At 40.9% G+C, this 20,513-nt stretch overlaps 1 protein-coding gene across 3 annotated transcripts; it reads right to left on the reverse strand.

The window, feature by feature from the left end:
* Nucleotides 1-196: 196 nt before the first annotated feature.
* CBX1 (chromobox 1) lies at nucleotides 197-20,112 on the reverse strand. 3 transcript variants are annotated; one of them, XM_043470359.1, is made up of 5 exons: nucleotides 19,889-20,112; nucleotides 5,204-5,380; nucleotides 4,579-4,756; nucleotides 3,917-4,011; nucleotides 197-1,665 (listed from the first exon to the last, which is right to left on the reverse strand). In XM_043470359.1, the coding sequence occupies exons 2-5, from the start codon at nucleotides 5,341-5,343 to the stop codon at nucleotides 1,521-1,523; spliced, it is 558 nt and encodes a 185-aa protein (XP_043326294.1). In that variant the 5' UTR covers nucleotides 5,344-5,380; nucleotides 19,889-20,112; the 3' UTR covers nucleotides 197-1,520. The 3 variants fall into 3 exon arrangements, with proteins under 3 accessions (XP_043326294.1, XP_043326296.1, XP_043326304.1); XM_043470361.1 differs by lacking the exon at nucleotides 19,889-20,112 and adding an exon at nucleotides 19,387-19,568; XM_043470369.1 differs by lacking the exon at nucleotides 19,889-20,112 and adding an exon at nucleotides 19,479-19,497.
* Between the last annotated feature and the right edge of the window lie 401 nt (nucleotides 20,113-20,513).

A 20,513-nucleotide genomic window follows, 5' to 3' on the forward strand; every position in this document is an offset into this window, starting at 1 on the left:
AATTGTAAATGCTCAGTAAATACTAAATTAATATGGTGAGACCACTCAAAAGACTCATACCAGATACCAGATTTTCAAGCCTATAGTACTTAGAATAAAACCATTCAAGTATGCAGGTTGTTCCCAGAGAGGCTCAATCTCTAAAATTAGTAAAAGGCAAGGAGAGTTTCTAGCAAGACAAGACAAAAACCAAGGATTATAAATCTATATAGTTTTATTAAGACAAAAAACTGACAGTGTTGATATGAAGTTTACATTTAAACAAAAGTTTTCACAAAAACCTATCACACGCCTAAAAATTACAATGGAGTTCTAGATGCAGGTCAAGACGATGTCAACAACTGATGGATCTCATGACTCAAGACAGCGTTTTGGATTTTAGTTAATTCTTAGGATTAAAAAATTTGTTTTGTTTTAAAGTGAACCACTGCCCCAGTATGAAAATTAAATCTTCTCCTGAGACCAGGGCTTTTGAAATCATTCAACTCTTGAACTTGTGCTGTCAGTGACTGAACCCTGCCACCAATGGTTTCAAAGTTCAAAAAACAGAGGCTCCAAGAGTTTTCCACCCTATAAGCACCGGCCCTTGTCTTTCCCTACTTTACACTTACCTCCTATACCACTCTCTGCCCTTCCCTAAATACTTCACCAGTGGCTTGGATGGAGAAGCTGATATTGGTAACTTCACAATAGGAAAAGAAAGGGTCTTCTTGTCAGTTTCATAAGTAGCACCTCTAAGACAGAATGATCTGCCTGTGTATACACTCCAATAAGACTTTTCCTCCTCAACCAGTTTCCATCCCCCAAATGGCAGCTTTGGTAGCTTCTTAGTCCTTTGTTGGGAACAGCATTAAGCTCAGGCAGGGAATACCTTGGCTTCTAAGTTTCAGGCATTCACAGCTTTTAAACAGTCTCTCACAGTCCTCATTTAGGTTGCCAATGACATTTTTTGAAAGGATACAATATTCTGGACACAGAACCCAATTATCATTAGTTGTTCTTTCTTTTGTTTCACCATTTCCCCAAATTTTAACAAAAATGATCCTAACCCATCTCCCTTCTTTCCCACCCCACCCCACCCACCCCAAATAATACACCAGTAATAGCCAAAAACTACACACATGCTACGCTGTAAAAATGCAGAGTTAACACTATCGGGAAGAAGGCTGTGTGGGTTGTGGAGATGCTCTTTGAAGATTTACAGTATCTCTTGCTCTCCCCACATCCCATTCTGCGTTTTGTCCTTCATAGAAGGCCCTTTGCTTTTTTTCTTTAAGCAAAGTTCAGAACGGGTTGCCTTGAAACACTGACCCTCCTTCCCCTCCACCGGGATGGGTGTGCAAACTATACAGCATGGAACGGCTTTAAAGCACTTGGGCTGCTGTAGGGCACAGAAACTATACTGGCTCTTCAAAGGACATCTTCTCAAGCCACCTTTATGGTGTCAAGACAAGTAGAACTCCTTCTTTCCCCACTTGAAACCCACAGTCAGATGTGACAGGGGCTGGTATTCAAGAAAGTTAATTCTTATCATCTTTTTTGTCATCATCCTCTGAGGGGTAAGAATGCCACGTCAGCCTTTCCTCATAGAAGGATATGACAACCTGCGGGCACTTGACATTGGCCTCCTTGGCGGGAACCAGGTCAGCCTCATCAGAGTTCTTCCTGTGGAACAAAGCACAGAGAGACTTTGAGACCAGTGCTGGTGGTCTCCTAACATGGGTCTCCCAAGAGACTGGGCTTTAAAAATACTAATTCCAGAAGACAGGCCAGGAAGGATGGTAACATGGGGTAGGCATCATGTACTAGTAGCTTTTAGCCAAATCATATCCTCGGATATCTTCTCCCGTTGAAAATACCCTCTTTGTCAAAAGCTAACTCTGAACCCCTGGGAACCTCTGAACACCCCAACACATAAAAAACATGACACTCTCAGATTCTCTGAAGGAGTAAGAGAGGCTGCCATATTCCTCCAAAGCCATATCCCAGCTACTAAAAGCCCATGGAGAGATCCTGGCCTGGTAACAGGACTTAATAGCATGTTGGGTAATAAGATTTAATACCAATCTGGCTCTGGTCAGAGCCAATGCAGGTGGAGACTTTCTTGCTGACTCATAATCACACTGTTTAACACTACCAAATACCATGCGCACACAGATAGGCCACAACTCCCAGGTGCTTTGAAATGGTGCTTCAAAACTGGGAGGTAGAAAATAAAGGGACTGTTATGTAATTTTCTATATTTTTCTGAATTTTAAAATGTTCTCAAAAATTGAAAACCACATACATATTACAAGGGACTTAGGCATAAGCTCTCTCTTCAGGTCACTAGGAACATCCTAGATGAAAGCAATAGCACAGGGCAGGCAGCAGACAGATACATGTAAGAGGGGGTCTCTGATGAGGCACCACACCAAACTTCTGGAACCCCAGCAACATGTATACCTAAGCCACACAGCCCCACCGACCCAGGGAAGAGTAAGCCAGGAAAGTATGTTTCTGAACAACAGATAAGAGAATGGGAGGGAAAAGAAGTATAGCAGTATGGGAGCCTGAAGCAGCCTACCCCTTGCTGACAATTCAACAACAGCCTCTGAGGTAACTGTTCAGTCATTTCACTGCACAGAAAAATAGCTACTTAGGGAAATGAACAAATATCTCCATTCTCCAGGAGAAATAACTTTAAAATGAAGTTGGTTTTATAATCAACATCCAATCTTAACTTGCAATTACATTCAGCTATAATCTTTACACATACTAGTGAGTCAACCAAAGGGATGTAATGTCAAGCAACAAGGAAGTGCTACCATTACTCAGATTGGTCACATACAGCCACACAAAAGTATATCATAAATGGACTGAGTAACTCCTGATATTAATTCTTTTCCCCCATATGCAGCACCTTAAAAACGAACTTTTCTCCTACAGGCCAGCAATAAATAAGCTAAAAGAAGGTCAGGTTCAATAAACACCTAGGGAATGCATGGGAAATAAATAAGAGGTTTAGCCAGCTATGACACTGACTTTCAGTGTTCCAAGTTAGGCCTCTCTTGCCACCTTCTAAAGGAGAGAAATCAGTATAGATACAAGTTTCCAAGAAGGTTCTAGACTGATAAATGGATAAAGTCCCTAGAATAATGCTTCCTTGGCACAGGCTTAGAATTATTCACTCCTAATTTATATTTTAAAGGCAGTCATTTGAGCTCCATTTTGGGGAGAGGAGAACAAGCATTTCCAGCAAGCAAGAAAAAGAGAAGAAAGTCTTCCTTTTTGGATAAAGAACTTTGGGTTAATTATTGTTCTTAAGAGTCTCAGGACAACTGCTTTCATTAAGATGTTTTATGGAGTACTACTACCACTGGTTATAGTGGAAAAAAAGCAGGCTTCTCTGCGCTTAGTGAAGGGGCCTTGCTGACCCCTGCTGGCAGACTTTGCAATTGAAAATTTGCACCAACTGGAAAGGACCTAACCAGGACAAAGAAAGAGCTTCAGAAATTCTTTCCTAACCCTGAGAAGTTAACAGAATTTCTGATCCTGGGGCTAGCCTGATCTCTATTAAGAAAGTGGTGGAAAGGGAGGATGGTTCAATCACATTTCATTTTCCCCCCCTTTATTACAGAAGTAAAATGTGATTTCTTCCTGTATACACCTCTCCACTCCAGATTTTCTCCCACCTCCTAAAAAAAAAAAAAAAAAGGGTGGGGGGCAAAAATCTGAGAATCCTAAGGGCCCTACCTGTAACTCATGAGACCAGGCTGGCAGTCAGGCCAAGGGTAACTATTGAAGGACTATGCCATCTTAAAGATTTCATACCTGGGCAAGTAGAATTTCCAAGGTCTACCTCTTTTCCTTTGGCATGGAACAGATGAGGAGAAGAAAAAAAACCACCACCACACAGAGCCACTGGCAGACTCACCATTTCATTAGGAACATGAGTTCTCCACTGGAGTCTGTAGCTCCAATAATCCGCTCTGGTTCCAAACCCCGGGCAAAGCCTCGTGGCTTTTCTGACTGTAAAAACCAGATGGAACAATTTTAACTGTATGGGATTGTTCTCCAGACTAGAGCTACTCCTGTTCTGATGATAATGTAATCAAATCCTTCTGCCAACATTTCACCAATTCTTTGGCTCTAAGTCACAAGCCTTTTAGAATCAGAGTGATTATTCCATCAAGTTTTGATGTGCTTGAGGTTTCCCCATGTGTAAAAAGGGACATTCATCTCAAGCCAAATAAATGTTCACAATTGTTTCTTCACCCTCAAAAGGTACCTTACTTTATGGTACTGAATGGATTAAAGCCTGAAATGATTAAAACATTCACAGCATCTCCTCACACAAATTAATACCTTTGCACTTACTTGTTCTTAAACCTCAGATGTGAGTAGATTATGTGGCTTCATGAGAGACCCCCCCCACCCCCACCCCACAGACATTTTTAAAGCATTAGCCTATCTAGGACTGCAAAAGGACTGAGAGCCAAGCAGCAGCAGAAAAAGGTGCTGAAATTATCTGGCTGTCAGCTTCTTTGACAGCAGCATGAATTCTGGGCTAGTAAAAATTCTTACTTCAAGTCTTACCTCTTCTTTCTTCTTCTTTGGTTTGCTCTCCTCCCCCTTATCTTCCGAATCAGAATCAGCTTTGCGCTTGCCTCCCTCTGATTTATCTGTCTCGTGTGCTGTTTTCTGTGACTGCAGAAACTCAGCAATGAGGTCAGGGCAATCCAGGTTCTCTTCTGGTTCCCATGTGTTATCCTCACTGAAACCAGAGGCACACGAGTCACAAAGTTAGTACACACTCACACCACCGAGAGGCACAGGAGGACGAGGGCTGCTGTCCTTGGAAAAGAACTAGATTCTGTCCAAGACCAAGAACTCAACAAAGCTCAAATTTCTTGGGAGGTAGTAGGGGGCTTTTTAGTATTAACACAAATCGAAAGCTGCCTCCTTCAAAAGAAAGTTTACTTTCTCTTCGCAAACTTCCATCAGTCTTAAGCCACACACAAAACTGTTCATCAGAAACTGGTCACGCATGATAGCATTTAGTACATGTAGATCATGTTCCTAATTGGACTATAAGCCATGGAGGCCAAGCCAGAGTCACAATGTACCATCAGAACACCCCGTGCCCTGTCCTGCACATGGTCAGCCTCCTGAGAAGCAGCTGGGGGCCGGGTGCACAGCCCCTCCGGGCAGAGACACTCACTCTGAGAACCCCTTCCACTTCAGCAGGTACTCCACTTTGCCCTTCACCACTCGGCGGTCTAGGACTTTCTCCACCACGTACTCTTCCTCCTCTTCTTCTAGCACCTCCTCCACTTTCTTCTTGTTTTGTTTTTTCCCCATAGTGCCCGCCAGCTTTCTGGTATTAAGGATGACGCTGCTAAAATGATAAAGGAAATAAAAAGGACATTAGGGCACTCTTCTTACGGGAATATGTGGATAAGAAAACCAGGGATATAAATGACTTTAATAGGGCACGATGCTGTTATTAAATGTTATGCCTATTCATATTCAATACCCAAGAGTTTTCTGATTATGCTGAACTAGAAAGTTAGTTTTCTAAAACAGCTCCAACTAATCTCACTGCAAAGCTTCTTTATGCCTGCACATCCACTTAAAACTTTGATACTCATTCTAAGTTTAAAAATAACTCCCAATACTTCTCTACTTGTGATATCTAAAGTATTACATTAATTTGAAAGAAAAGCAACCTTCCCAAAAATCAGGTCTATACATCAAACCTGAAATATATATAACCCGCTGATCCACATTTTCTCCTATTCTCTGAATGTTTTTCAATTTCACCAAAGTATTCGACTTGGATTTTTACTATGGGAAATGGCTTATCCTATTTATTAGACATCTAGTTTAATTTTCCCTTCTGTATATGCATATATAATATATACAATTCTTCTGCATTGTTAAGCACCATCTCATTTGAGTTCCCTTAAGACTTTTTACGTGGTTTTTCTTTTCTAAGAATGCCACCATTAATTCTCATTTGTTAAGTTTTTATTCTTTTTATTTCTGAGAAAGATTCATAAAAATCCCAGAATGACCATGAGATTCTCTAATGAATTTGAAAGTAAGTATGGGAAAAAAGATATCACAGGTAACAACACCTGTATTTTTTTGTATAATATATCATCAGGCTAGGTAACCTCTAGGGCTTCCCAGGTGGTGCTAGTGGTAAAGAACCCACCTGCCAACACAGGAGACATAAGAGACATGGGTTCGATCCCTGGGTTGAGAAGATCCCCTGGAGGAGGGCATGGCAACCCACTCTGGTATTCTTGCCTGGAGAATCCTATGGACAGAGGAGCCTGGCGGGCTACAGTCCACAGGTTGCAAAGAGTCAGACACAGCTGAAGCGACTTAGCACACACACACAGTAACCTCCAAGGGTTTTTCCAGTCCCCTACAAAGCTGTTCTCTTTGGTCCTTTGTACAACTCTTCTAACTGCTGGGTAGGCACTGAGCTGCCGTCTATGGGGTTGCACAGAGTCGGACACGGCTGAAGCAACTTAGCGGCAGTAGCAGGCATAAAGCCTACAACTGTGTCAGTAGGTGGCGCCATAAGATACTAATACAATAAAACAGATCTACAAAACTGGCTGAAATCTACAAACTGATAGGTCAGCTACCAGCAGGAACTATAGAGTCAACTATGGCAGATGATCCAAGACAGGAAAGTGGTTACTACCATGTTTCATGTTTGTATTTAAGGCAGTGCCAATTTGGGGGTTAAACTGCTTATTTCTAGCATCCTTGGGAAAGGAGTCTTACTGAGTGAAAGTATAAACACTTTTACATATTTTTAAACTGGCATGTGGACAGAATATATTTAGAAAGAGCTCATCTATAGACTATATGAAATAAATCTTACATAAAAATCAGATTCACCATTGTGAATCAGTTACAGTATCTACAGATATTGAGTTAGTTTACATTCTGAGATATTCTCATTTCGGTACATATGAGCAATTCAGACTAGTGAAACAACAAACATTTGGTTGGCTGCTAGAAAATTTTAGACATTGCTGGAGACTGGAGATTCTAGACAGTAAGTATGTCTGCCAATTAAAAATAAAGATAACCTCTTCCTTAAAGGCATTCTGAACTTCTTCACATGAAAAGTTTTCTGAAGTGCTTTTAGTGCGGTCTATGGCAACACCCAATGCCCCTGTCCACACAGCTCACACACTCATCTATGCTGACTCCTCCTCTTCATTTACATTGCTCGTTCCTCTTCTTTTACCAAAGATTTTGCTTTCCTCCCCTCCCCAACCCCTCTGTTTTAGTGCCACATGAATTTTCCTTTTCTTCTGTTACTGAACAGACTAATCAATGCATTGAATGTCGGCTTTGGCTAATTATTGGCTACTATGCCTCTGATTCAAAGGCTGTTTCTTCTTCTTGGAGGGAAGTATTTTCAGGTTTTCAGAATTCTAATTGCCATGATAAGTGTTATTTTATCAGGAAAGAAAACAAATCTAATTTTTCTTTAGGATAAGTGCTGCAGTAATAGCTGCTCCCAAGAACAAGTGCTACTCTTTGCAGGATTTATCATCAGTCTTTGGTTAAAGTGCAGAGGAAAATAAATTGACAGTTACCTTTCAATAACAAAGGGTACCACAACTCCCTACATTAGTTTGGACTCAGAAATTAGAAGCCACTCCCTTTCTAAACAGACAGAAAGAAAACAGTGGTTTATAGGCAACTCTAAAACAGTAACTGAAAAAAAAAAAATAAACCAGTAACTGTTCCCTAACCTTTTTCTAAACAATTAAAGAAAGTAAAGAAAAGGCAGTCTTATCACTGTGGCTTCAGAATTAAAGAGCTATTTATCTGTGTTGTCTACATTAATAGCTGTATTTGTCTTACAAAAAGTCCTGCTACTACAAAATAATGACAGTTTCTACCTCATCTCTAGCTACTGGGAAATCTGGAGTGAGACTTCTTGATTTTCCTCTTGCTCACTTAACTCATTGTCCTAAGAGCAACTCAAATGAGAAGGGAAGAATGTAGAAAACACCTCCACTTCTGTCTTGAGTTTTCTTAACTAGCTCATCCCAGCACCTGTCTCCAGGTTAGATTCTTTATATTGGAGATTCTCAGCCAGGCTTCCCAATGTGAGTTTTTTCCTTATTTATTGGTACATCTCTGGGGTCCTGAATAAGCCATTTGTCAAAGTCAGTAGAGAAGTGGATTAAATACACAACTCACTCTTCCCACAAAACCAAGCACTTTCAGACAAGCCAAAGTGAAGGTGTCAGTTGCTCAGTCGTGTCCAACTCTTTGCGACCCCACAGACTGTAGCCCTCCAGGGTTCTCCATCCGTGGGATTTTCCAGAATACTGGAGTGAACTGCCATTTCCTTCTCTAGGGAATCTTCCTGACTCAAGGATCGAACTTGGGTCTTTCGCATTGTGGGCAGACTCTTTACCGTCTGAGCCACCAGGGAAGTCAGACAAGCCAAGATCTCCCTTAAATATTATGACAGACCAGTCATTTGCATATACTTTGCAAACTGATGTCAAGAGAAATCCCCTCTCCTTGAATACGGCAGTCTCCAAATACCAGCAGTAACATCTGGAAGGAGGGCTCTGAATTGGAATTGCTTGGCAAGGAAATTTCAAAGTAACTCAGATCAGAGTAGCAGCACAATGGAAAAATGCCATTAGTCAATTCTATTTGCCTCTCTCTAAATATCCTGGCAACCAAATTATAGCATAAAAAGTGCCAAAATCAATGAACAAAGGGTCAAGATATATACCAGAACGTCATAATGTGTACACACAGGTGAATAGTTCTAAATTAACTCAGAAATCTGAGTCTGTGGACAAGTCTTCTTAAGGCTCATCACAATGTTTCAGACAAAAATACCTATGATCAGTTAAGTGCTACAATTTTTACCTAAATATTTAACTGGATCTGCCACATTAAAAAAATTCTTTTTAATTTTGTCTGGGCTGGGTCTATACTGCTGCACGCAGGCTTTCTCTAGTTGCAGAGAGTGGGGGCTACTCTCTAGTTTCGGTGCACAGGTTTCTCATTGCAGTGGCTTCTCTTGTTGCAAGAGTATGGGCTCTAGGGCACCGGGGCTTCAGTAGCTGGGGATGGCTGGTCTCTATAGAGGGCAGACATCAGTAGTTGTGGTGCACAGGCTTAGCTGTCCCAAGGCACGTGGGATCTTCCCAAAGCAGGGATCGACCCCATGTGTCCTGCTTTGGCAGGCGGATTCTGAACCACTGGGCCACCAGGGAAGTCTGATCTGCCACAGTTAAAATGCCTAGAAAAATAATACTTCACATTTATATTGCACTTTACAGTTAATGTGCTACCACAACTCATTTGATCTTTGAAATCATCCTATAAAATAAGCCATTCAGATGTCATTGACAACTCAGAGATAACACAACAGATTTACAGGAAATAAACCTCCCAAGGTCACACAATTAATAAAATTATAGCACTTCAGTATGCACATCTCCTAGCAGGGCTGGGCTAATCACCCTGCCACACACACAGATCTAGGAGCTAGACCAAACAACAACATACTTACAGGGAGATTTCCCTCCAGTCTGTACTAGGAAAGGATCTAAAGGTCTGACTTGATCCTCTCTACAATTTGTCACAGTAAATAAGGAAGTGACTGACAATGATTTCTTTCAGTTAAGACCTTGGAATATGTATAGGTGTTTAAAAACTACTTGGTCTTTTCCAGTGAGTCTGCTGATGTGGAGAGCAGACTCATTTGAAAAGACCCTCATGCTGGGAAAGACTGAAGGCAAAAGAAGGGGGCAGCTGAGGAAGAGATGGTTAGATAGCATCACTGACTCAGTGGACATGAATTTGAGCAGACTCTGGGAGATGGTAGAGGACAGAGGAGCCTGGTGTGCTGCATCCATGGGGTCGCAACTTATCGAATGAACAACAGCTGTTAATTAAATCATCACTGTGACAAAGTTTTGGTTTTTAGGGCCCCAGGAGTCTTCTGAGTCTTTTAAACTGACAAGTGCTGTGTGCTCAGTTGTTTCAGTCACGTCCGACTCTTTGTAACCCCATGGACAGCAGCCCGCCAGGCTCCTCTGTCCATGGGATTTTCCTGGCAAGAACACTGCTAGGAGAATGGGTTGCCATTTCCTCCTCCAGGGGTTCTTCCCAACCCAGGGATCATAGGAAGCAACTCTTCATCAGTTGATTTTGAGATTGCAGCAATTTAGTCTACGGCCATATCACCCTGAATGCGCCCGATCTAGTCTTATCTCGGAAGCTAGGCAGGGTCGGGCCTGGTTAGTACTTGGATGGGAGATTGCAGCAATTTACTCTTCAGACTCCACTTCTAAATCTAATTCTCTTGCTATTTCCACTATATGTGCATTTCCTTCACTAAAGCCTTGAACTCCTCAAGCTCATCCGTAAGGGTCAGGAATTAACTTCTTCCAAATTCCTATTAGTGTTGATATTTTGACCTCTTCCAATGAACCACGAATGTTCTTAATGGTATCTAGAATGGTGAATCCTTTCCAGAAGGTTTTCAATTTTCTTTCCCCAGATCTATCAGAGGAGTCACTATCTATGGCCGTTATAGCCTCACAAAATGTATTTCTTAAATAATAAGACTTGAAAGTCAAAATGACTCCTTGATCCACCAGCTGCAGAATGATGCTGTGTTTGCAGGCATGAAAACAACATTAATCTTTTACATCTCCATTAGAGATCTTGGGTGACCAAGTGTATTATCAATAAGCAGTAATATTTTGAAAAGAATCTTTTTTCCTGAGCAGCAGGCCTCAACAGTGGGCTTAAAATACTGTAACTTTATTGTGTGCAGCAGATCTTTTCACATCAAGTATTAGTTTTTCCATGTGGAACAAATTAAGATTTAAAATGATAAAGTTAAAATAAAATAAAAAATAAAAAAATAAAATAAAATAAAATGATAAAGTTATTGTTAAGGAGATGCACTGGGCAATAGAAAAAGCTGAAGAGTTTTTGTCTGAAACTGGAAAACAGAATAGTCTGGAAAAAAGGGATATAAGGAAAGTACCATACCAGTGCTAAGACCAAAATAAGCAGCTTTGGGAGCCATGTTGTAAACTGTGTTGTAAACAGATGTGCTGTCATCCAGGTTTTGTTATTCCATTTATAGAACACAGTCAGAGTAGATTTTTAAGGGCCCTAAGGTTTTTGGAATGGTGAATGAGCACTGGCTTCAACTGAAAGTCACCAGCCATATTAGCCCCTATAGAGTCAGCCTGTCCTTTGAAGCCAGGTATTGACTTCTCCTCTCTTGCTATGACAAAGTCCTAGACGGCATCTTCTTCCAATAGAAGGTTGTTTCATCTACACGGAAAATATGTTGTTTACTGTAGCCAACTTCATTAATTGTTTTAGCTAGATCTTCTAGATAACTTGCTGTACCTTCTACATCAGCACTTGCACCGCTTGCATCACCTTGCACTTTTAAGTTATGAAGACAGCTTCTTTCTTTAAATCTTACTAACCAACCTCTGCTGACTTTTCTGCAGCTACCTTACCTTGTGAGGCTTTCATAGAAACGAGGAGTTAGGGCCTCCTCTGGATTAGACTTTGCCTTAAGGAAATGCTGTAACTGGTTTAATCTTCTATCCAGACCATTAAAACTTTCTACATATGAGCAAAAGGCTGTTTTGTTTTCTTATCATTCATGTGTTCACTGGAGTAGCACTTTTAATTTCCTTCAGAAACTTCCTTTGCATTCATAACTTGGCTAACCAGTGCCTATCTTTGGCCTTCGGCTTTTAACATGCCTTCCTCATTAAACTTAATAGTTTTTAGCCTCTAAAGTGAGTGACACAACTTTTCCTCTCACTTGAATACTTAGAGGGCATTGTAGTGTTATTAAATGGCCTAATTTCAAGGAATAAGGAGGCCTGGAGAGAGGAAGAGAGACTGGAACAGCTAGCAGATTAAGTTCTGCTGTCTTAAATGGGCATGGTTTGTGGCACCCAAAAACAATTACAATAGTAGTATCAAAGATCACTGGGAAAAAAAAAAAGATCACTGGTCACAGATCACTAAAACAAATTTAACAGTAATGAAACGTTTGAAGTATTGAGAGAATTGCCAGAATGTGACACAGAGACATAAAGTGAGCAGATGCTGTGGGAAAAATGGCATTGATAGACTTCCTCAACACAGGGTTGCCATAAACTTTTACCTTGTAAACCTTCAATTTGTAAAAAATTCAATTATCTTCAAAACACAATAAAGTGAAGTGCAATAAAGTGAAGTCTGAGTGAAAGGGTATAAGGATCTGAGAAGACAACGTGAGCATAGCTCCTGCTTGCCATCACATACATGAATTATAAAGGGCTACCCCAGAACTTCCAAGCTGATTTCTTGCCAGCTTTCAGAAAGGTCAAACTCCAGATGGGAGGACAAGGTAACATCTACAGACCTCTGAAACCAGACCAGTAGGGCGTTTTCAGTAAATGCTAAGGTAAAACACACTGGTCTGGTGAGGTGACCATCTATATTAAGAAAGAATTCACAGGAAAGCAGACCTTGAGCAGAGAACTTTCACCTAAATGAGAAAAAGACTCACCTATGAAATATATAAATACAGAAGTCTACATCCAGTGAGTCAAAAAATAGAGTATATGTAGTATTTCTTAAAATATTTTGTTTTCCTAATTGTAATATAACATATATATTCATATTCTATTACAAAATTACTTAATGTAGGAAATCAAAGTTTCCTTCCTCAAGACCTGTCTTTGTCCTTCTACATGTAAACTGACCCAGATGTACATATGTGAAAATAGATATTACAGTTCTATAATTTGCCTTTTAACATAATGTATCTCTGACATTGTTCCATAAAGATCTCCATTCTTAAGCTCCATTCCATATCGTATGGACACACCATACTCTAACCATTCACCTAGTGATGAAAATTTGGGTTGTTTCCTATTTTTTATTATTGCAAACAGTGTTGCTTTGATCACGGCATCTCATCTTTAAAAGCTCCTTAGGCGATCTGACGCACATCCTCAGAAAAAAAGTCACTGCTACAAGAGGACTGACAGAAACTACATTCCTCAGTAAAATTACATAATTATTGCAAACATAAATCAATTCTTATACTTAGCGAAAAGGTAGGTGAACATTTTACTTTCTCCATAAAGCCCATTATTCCAGTCCATTTAGAATGAGACTGGAACAGTAAGTGATAACTGATGTTCTTGAAAACAAAACCTCTGTATCATATTCAACAGCATTCATTCTAGACCTTTTTTCTCCTAGCAATGAAACTGGAAGAGTACTGCTTGAAGACTCCTTATAATTCCTCTAACCAGATGAAAGCTAGCAGTATGACCACCAGAATCATATCTTTCCTGCCCTTGATCTCTCAAAACTATGCCTATAGGCATTATGTATATTTACTGCAAACTCAGTTTCCTCATCTGTGAAATAGGTGTAATAACTCCATGGAATTCCTCTGGGGTGAGCTTTTTATGACCTTCTGGCATTCATTATCTATTTACATATTTGCACCTATGTCCTACTTCATTAATTATTTACTGCATTAAGCATGAGAATAACTCTGAAATCCAGTGCAATGGGAACTTGGTGAGAAAATACCATTTTTCCCCCCATGTATATGGCTGAAATTCATGGCTAGGTTTTTCAACACATCAGAGCAGCTCCAGAACACACTCAAGAAGGACTCAGGTCTGACTGATAAGAATGACCAGTAATTACAAAACAGAAACCAAGATCTCATTTCTGGAAGACTTGAGAGAGAAGAGCTGCCAGAAACTGAGAAATCACATTTCATATGCCTGAAGTGTAGAAATTCCTTATTTTCTTTATCTCATCCTGGCAGAAAAATAAAGACCTTGTAGTAAACGGCAAAAGGAATCTATCTTCCTATGAAAATAGACAGGTGAGGAAAAGAAGTAAATTCTGGATACAAACAATGGAAAATTTCAACAGAATTATTTGCAAAAGGAATTTTAAGATTTCTGAAGAAACTACATAAATACCAAAAGTCAGTTTTAATGATTAATATGGTAAAGTTCTATAATAAACTTCAGAGATTATGATTTCAGGCTCTGATTTTACAGATATACTTTTTAAAAAGGTCAGTTACTCAATTAAATGAATGGTCTAAGAATTCATCTAGCTTTTACTGAGTTCAGGACAAAATTATGACATTGATTTCTCTCTATTCATACTCTGTATCTGGTCTCTTACTAAATCCTGTTGATTTTTTTTTTTTTTAGTTCTACCACTTTATTGCTACCAACCCATCTCCCTCTACCCTCGTGGCACACATGCTCAGTCATGTAACCCCATGGACTGCAGCCCGCCAAGCTCCTCTGTCAATGGACTTTTCCAAGCAAGAATACTGGAGTGGGTTGCCATTTCCTTCTCCTCCTGTTGATTTTTTATCTTAAGTATCTTTTAACGTATACATTTGTCTAGTCCCACTACTACCATCCTACTCCAGGTAACCACCATCTCCTGCCTGGGTAACTCCTAACCCAGGTCATTCTCAACAGTTGGCACTGATGTAAAAATGCAGACCTCCATACCATTATCTGCAGGCATTTGAACTGAAGACCACTGCATCTAACCCTATCAATCACGCTTACCTTGCCCTTTGCCCCATTCCTCACTTAACAATTCCCTTAACTAAAATGCCCCCAGAAGAAGCATCCTTGAAGCCCCAGACTAGGTTTAGGTTAACTCTTCCTGTGAACATAGTCCTACATCATCTACTGAGTGTCTATAATGTGTGAGACACTAGAAAAATGGGGAGAACACCACAAACAAAATCCCTGGGCTCTTAGAGTTTATATTCTAACGTGGACAAATAAGTGAGCATGAGTGGGAGTGCATGCACACATGTGTCTGCAGAGTAGGGCTCAGACAAGAAGCAAGAAAACATTAATGGGACTTCCCTAGTGGTGCAGTGGTTAAGATTTCGTCTTCCAATGCAGAGGGTGTGGGCTGGTCAGGGAGCTAAGATTCCACATGCTTCGCCACCAAAACATAAAACAGAAGCATTACTGTAACAAATTCAATGAAGATTTTAAAGAGACAACTTGGCATAACTTAGAAAAATACGCCAAATTTAGAGAAGAGTGGGTTCAAAGTCCTAGGGTGAGAAGAGTTTGCTTTATCTGAGGAACAGAAGTGTGGCCAGGTAGAAAGAGCTAGACTGAGGGAGCAGCAGACAAGAACCAGATGATAATTACTGTGTATTTCACTCCCCACTTCATTCCTTCTTCATCTAGCTCCTTTTTCCATTCCATGTTTTCCTTACCTGTCTTTTGCCTCTAGCTTAGGTTCAAGGCCACTCAGTTAACAGCATAAAAGTTAATGGCTACAGCTCTACTAGCTTTTAATACCATCTATTAAAAAAGCAAATTAAAACAATAAGCATTTACTAAGAGCCTGGGTGGAAAAAGGTAACCAATTCATTCCAGCTGCTAAAGCATTGAAAGCTTCTGAAAGTTCCACATCACAGGAACCCCTTTGACCCAGGCAAATGGAACTGTTGGGCCAGGGTAGCAGGATCTGCAGACTCAGTACAGGCTTTTGAAAATGCCATAAGGGTTAGTAATAACATATAATTTTTACTGAATACTGAACACTTAATGCATAGAAAGGCACTTAATTCAACTTTCACAACAAACACTATTAAGTCCATTTAACAAATCAGGAAACTAAGGCTTTCTGAAGCAAAGGAAAATTACCAAAGTCCCCCAAGGGTAAGACACAGAACTAGGACTGTAAGATTGAAAACATACAAAAAAGTACAAAAGCAAATGAAGTTCATTTTCATTTCAACAGAAGAAATAAGAGGAGTATGTAATAATTAACAAAAGAAATATAAGCAAGGATAAGTAGCCACAAAAGTATTATAGGGGTTTAGAAAAATAAATAGCTAGGGTGACTAGAGAGGTTTTGAAAAGTCAGGATTTGAGGTAAGGCTCCAACAGCATTTGAAAAGTGGGACTGGAGGGAGGCAATTTAAGCCCAGGGAACTATTGTTAACAAATGCAATGAGGCACTTCTGAGGTAGGCAGGGTGTAAACTATCTTGGGTGGGAGTAGACTGAATAGGAAAGCAGCAGGTAACTGCTAAAAAATTTTCTGCAAAGTCTCCTCCTCCTCCCTTAGAAAGGCCAAACTCCTCAGTGTAGCATCTAACACCCTTTAGATTCACCTATTCCATACTCCCACTTCCCTCGCAAATCTTGCATTCCTGTCAAAACAGAAAACTCTAACCTGAACATACCCTGCATACTTCCTCCACGCACAGATTTGCTCTTTATTTAGAAGTGTGTGTGTGCACATGCTCAGTGTGTCCAGCTGTTTGCGACCCCATGGACTGCGGCCTGCCAGGCTCTTCTGTCCATGGAATTTTCCAGGCAAGAATATTGGAGTGGGTTGCTATTATCCTGTCCAAAACTAGAATTCAAAATCTTACCCATCCTTCAAGAGCTAGCGCAAATGCTACTTCTTCCATCATGTCTACCCAACTTAGCCAAATATTATTTCTCTTTTTCTTGTAATTACCAAAGCATTTTGTTTTTATTTTTACTCAGACACTCAATTAAAGGTAGGTCTGGACCTGGCATACAGTGCTGAACCCCATATGGGCAGTAAGAATGGATGTCTCAGAATCAGATAACCAAGGAACAGAGGTTGAAAGCTCTTAGCTTTTCAGGGAAAGATCAGCAAACAAATTGGATTATGATCAGTAGCATTACCAGACATTGAAAGGCAGGTGAAGGCATGTATAGAACATTCAATTTTGTAGTCCTTCTGACTCATGTTTCTAAATGCTTTTAGTTCATTTGTGAGCTGTGGCTGTTTTTGAGCCAAATGCTTTCCAGATGGAAAACTTTACTGAGCAAAAAACAAGAATTTGTGCCACATACCCGGTGAGCAGGAGTTTCATTTTTAAAGGAATCCCTGTCCTCAAATTTTGGGATCTAGGACTAAAATATCAGTGTGAAAATAAAATTAGAATTTTATCTGAGATGTGTCCAAAACTTTGGCTAACTCCTTTTCATTGTGCTGATGTAAATAAAACTCTCTCTCTCTCTCTCTCTCTCTCTCTCTCTCTCTCTCTCTCTCTCTCTATATATATATATATATATATATATATGCCACAGGGATCTGTAAATATTAGCAGGACACAATGATACCAGAAGCAAATCTTTTAGTTTAAAATGAAATAAAAGTGATTAGAAAACAAGACCAGAATTATGACTAAGTTGGAATTAAAAGCAGAGACCAAAGCATTCATAGACAACAAAACAAAACCAGAATAATGACACTAACTTCTCAAATACCAGTTGCTAAGCTTTCAATGTGTTAGCCGCTATTAAAGAAAGGCACAATTTCACAGACAAATTAGGCCATCCTCTCTTGGTCAGCAAATCACAAAAGCTTAAAGGCAGTAACTCAAATACTTACACGATCAGAATTTTGCCCTTATTCAAAGAACTTCTCCAATTAACCTTGGAAAGGCTATTCAAGTTTTCAATAGACATTGCTATTGAGAAATACTTAGCTCCATACAAAGGACACAAAATTTTCAAAATACTTACATAACAGAAAATATTCAAAGTACTATATAGCTTGCAGTTGAAACCCAGATCCTGAGTGCTCTCCTAGTCCTGGCTTAGGGTATTTAAAACTGCCACTTACACAATCTGCATACCTTTTCTGTATTTAATACCTGGGTGAGTATATTAAAAACAGAGGCTAATACAAGAATGCCAAGGGCAACAGTTTTACTCTGCCAAATGTCACAGAACAAAAACAGGCAAATTGATTACATAAATGCACACTGAGTCATTCTGCTAACACAGGGAATTCTCAGGAAGATCTCAAAGCCCTATCCATTCATTCAACAATATGAATGAACTATGTTAAGAGTCTTGGATGAACAAGAGGCATGGCTCATCCTACATGAACCCATAAACTAGCCATTAGCATCTTATTTCAAAAACTACTCAGAAAAATAAACTATGATGCAAAAATTCATCAAATACAACAGAAAATCTGTTATACCATCAGAGACAGTATACAAAAAGGGAAGATTTCATTGGTAAACTACTAGAAAAAGACAAAAATGCATCACCTCTCTTTAAGTGGTGTGAATTCAAAAAGAAATATTTTCCTAGTCTCTAAAATGGGCACCAGAAGATAGAATGGTCGCTTCCTTTCTTTAGATGATGATAAAAATATTAGAATCCTGTAGTCAAACTGCAGGATAGGGTATTCTTTCTCAGTCTCCTTTACTCAAGAAGCTAGAAGCACAAAGCTACACGATATTTACATTTTTAATGGAAAAACAAACAAACAAAAAAAAACCTTAGGCTACAGCAGCCAATGAAGAAAACAGCACCACAGAGAAAACTGTACAGGACTGAAAAGTCTGAACTGCCCTAAGGCTTTATCAAGGAGTGGCCGATTCCAACAATGTGCTCTTCAATCGTATCACTTTCCATATAAATATCTGTAAGCACTTCGGAACACAGGCATTAATTTCCCAACTGTATTCCTGCAGCCATTCCAAAATCTTGGACCTTTTAAAACTATTCCAAAATGCCGACCTGATTCTTAACACAATTGAGAAGGGTATCTTAAACCCCCGGCCAGAGGTTCTGGTATAACAGATCTTCTAGTAAATGCCACCTCAACAGAGTCGAACCAGTACATGTCTGAATGCAACAGCAATCCAAGAAAAACCTTCATCTGAAGTTTTGAAAAAGGGGTAAAGTAGTGCTCTCTTCGTATTCAAATTTACTAGCAAGGACAAGCTGGCTAAAAAACTTAAGGAAAAAAATCTCACAATCTCATGAACTTTTCCACGTTCTCTCTCAACCTACCACACCATCTCACAATCTCTCACTAACTTCATTCTTTAAATATGAACTCATCTACACATTTCTAATTTCACTGCCTTTTGTGACCAGCAACAATCCCAGATAAAAACTTATGTAATTAATTATGAATTAAAGCGAGGGTTGCACTTGGACTTTTTAACTCCTTAAAGGAAACACGGAGTGAAGGCAATAGAAAACCTGGAAAAGATAATAAAATGCGTTCCATCTTTTCTTCACACATTATTCTTACAGCCGATCAACCAGGAAGCAAGCGGTGGCCAGTTTTTCCCTCTTTTTGTGCAAGCCTCACAGAAAAGCTCTCGGGACCTCCGCCCACTTACTCAAACAATTTCTCCTCGCTACCCCCAGTCCCCGAGCAAAACGAGGCAAATACCTCCCCTCCTTCTAGGGCCTCCCCAATTTACTCAACAGACCTCCCCAAAGCACTACACTTTGGGCTGCCCTACCCCCCACCCCCTTACAATTTCCTCGAAGTTACTGCTTCGTAACTCGGCAAGCGGAGTTCCTCTCGCAGCCCTGGCTGGATCCAATATTCTCAGGTTACATTTCTAACCTCGGGTCTTGCAGTCGTCAACCCTCCCTACGCTGGTTCAAGCGCCCAGGCTGTCCCGTCAGTCCTCTTCCCAATTTACTGTTTCCTCTCCAGCCCAATCCCCCAGCCGTCCACCCAACCCACGTAGCATTGTCTTGGTCTATTCAGGCCGAAGAGCGACCCGCAACTGCTCGGCCCACCCCAAATCGCTTCAATCTCTGGCTCCGGACTCGCCGCCCCGCCCTCTCCATCTTCTCGCGCTCTTCGCCCTACCCACTGCGCCCGGCAGAAGGTTCGGCGCGGGGAGGGAGAGGGACTCGGACGCGCTCCCCGCTCTTAACCTCCGCCGCGAGCCCGCGGCCCCTGATCTAGGGCTCCCGCCGCCGCCGCGCGCCATCCCCCCGCTTGCCCGCCTCTAGCGGGCTCTTCACCTCAGAGCAGCGCCCACAAGCCCGAGAGGAATCGGTGCCGCGCTACTGGCGGGTCTTGTCCGGCCGGCCGGGGGAGTGGCGACCAGAAAAGCAATAAGCCGGGTGACCACTGTCGAGCCCCCTCACTGAAGCGGCGTACCGCAGGCCCCTGCCAACGGCCCTCCCCTCAGACGAACAAAAGAGTCCTCGCACTCTGCGCTGCCCGCCGCCCGCACCGCGCAGGCGCGACGACCCGCCGCACAGCAATATGGGACTCGGAGTCCGTCCCGGACTACAAGACCCGAAGTGCTGCGCGCCTTCCACGGCGCCACGCACAGTTTGCGAGGGTTTCCAGAAGTTTTAATTTTTCAACCGCTAGTGCCGAATCGACTGTAGTTCAGAACGCTGCAACCTAGAAAACTAAAATGTGTGGTTTTACAAGCGAACCCCTTGATGTTCAGTGTAAAATATAAGCCACTTTTGGACAGTAGTTCATATCCTTGAAAATTTTGAATATTTCTCATCAGATCTCTATAAGGCTTTCTCACCAGATCTCTATAAGGCTCCTAGTTCTCATCTTTGAGTTTAAAGTACTTCCCCTTCGAGGATTTCCCTGACCTCCTAAGCTAAGCCAGGTCCCCCTGGT

This window comes from Cervus canadensis, chromosome 1 (genome assembly GCF_019320065.1).
Source record: "Cervus canadensis isolate Bull #8, Minnesota chromosome 1, ASM1932006v1, whole genome shotgun sequence".
NCBI lineage: Eukaryota > Metazoa > Chordata > Mammalia > Artiodactyla > Cervidae > Cervus > Cervus canadensis.

Bases quoted from the DNA above. Each gene is read 5' to 3' on its own strand.
- CBX1 (XM_043470359.1), bottom strand. From the start codon at position 5,343: ATGGGGAAAAAACAAAACAAGAAGAAAGTGGAGGAGGTGCTAGAAGAA. The intron at 4,757-5,203 runs GTGAGTGTCTCT...CTCTGGTTTCAG, and splicing joins AAGTGGAAGGGGTTCTCAGA to TGAGGATAACACATGGGAAC. The intron at 4,012-4,578 runs GTAAGACTTGAA...TGGTTTTTACAG, and splicing joins CAAAGAAGAAGAAAGAAGAG to TCAGAAAAGCCACGAGGCTT.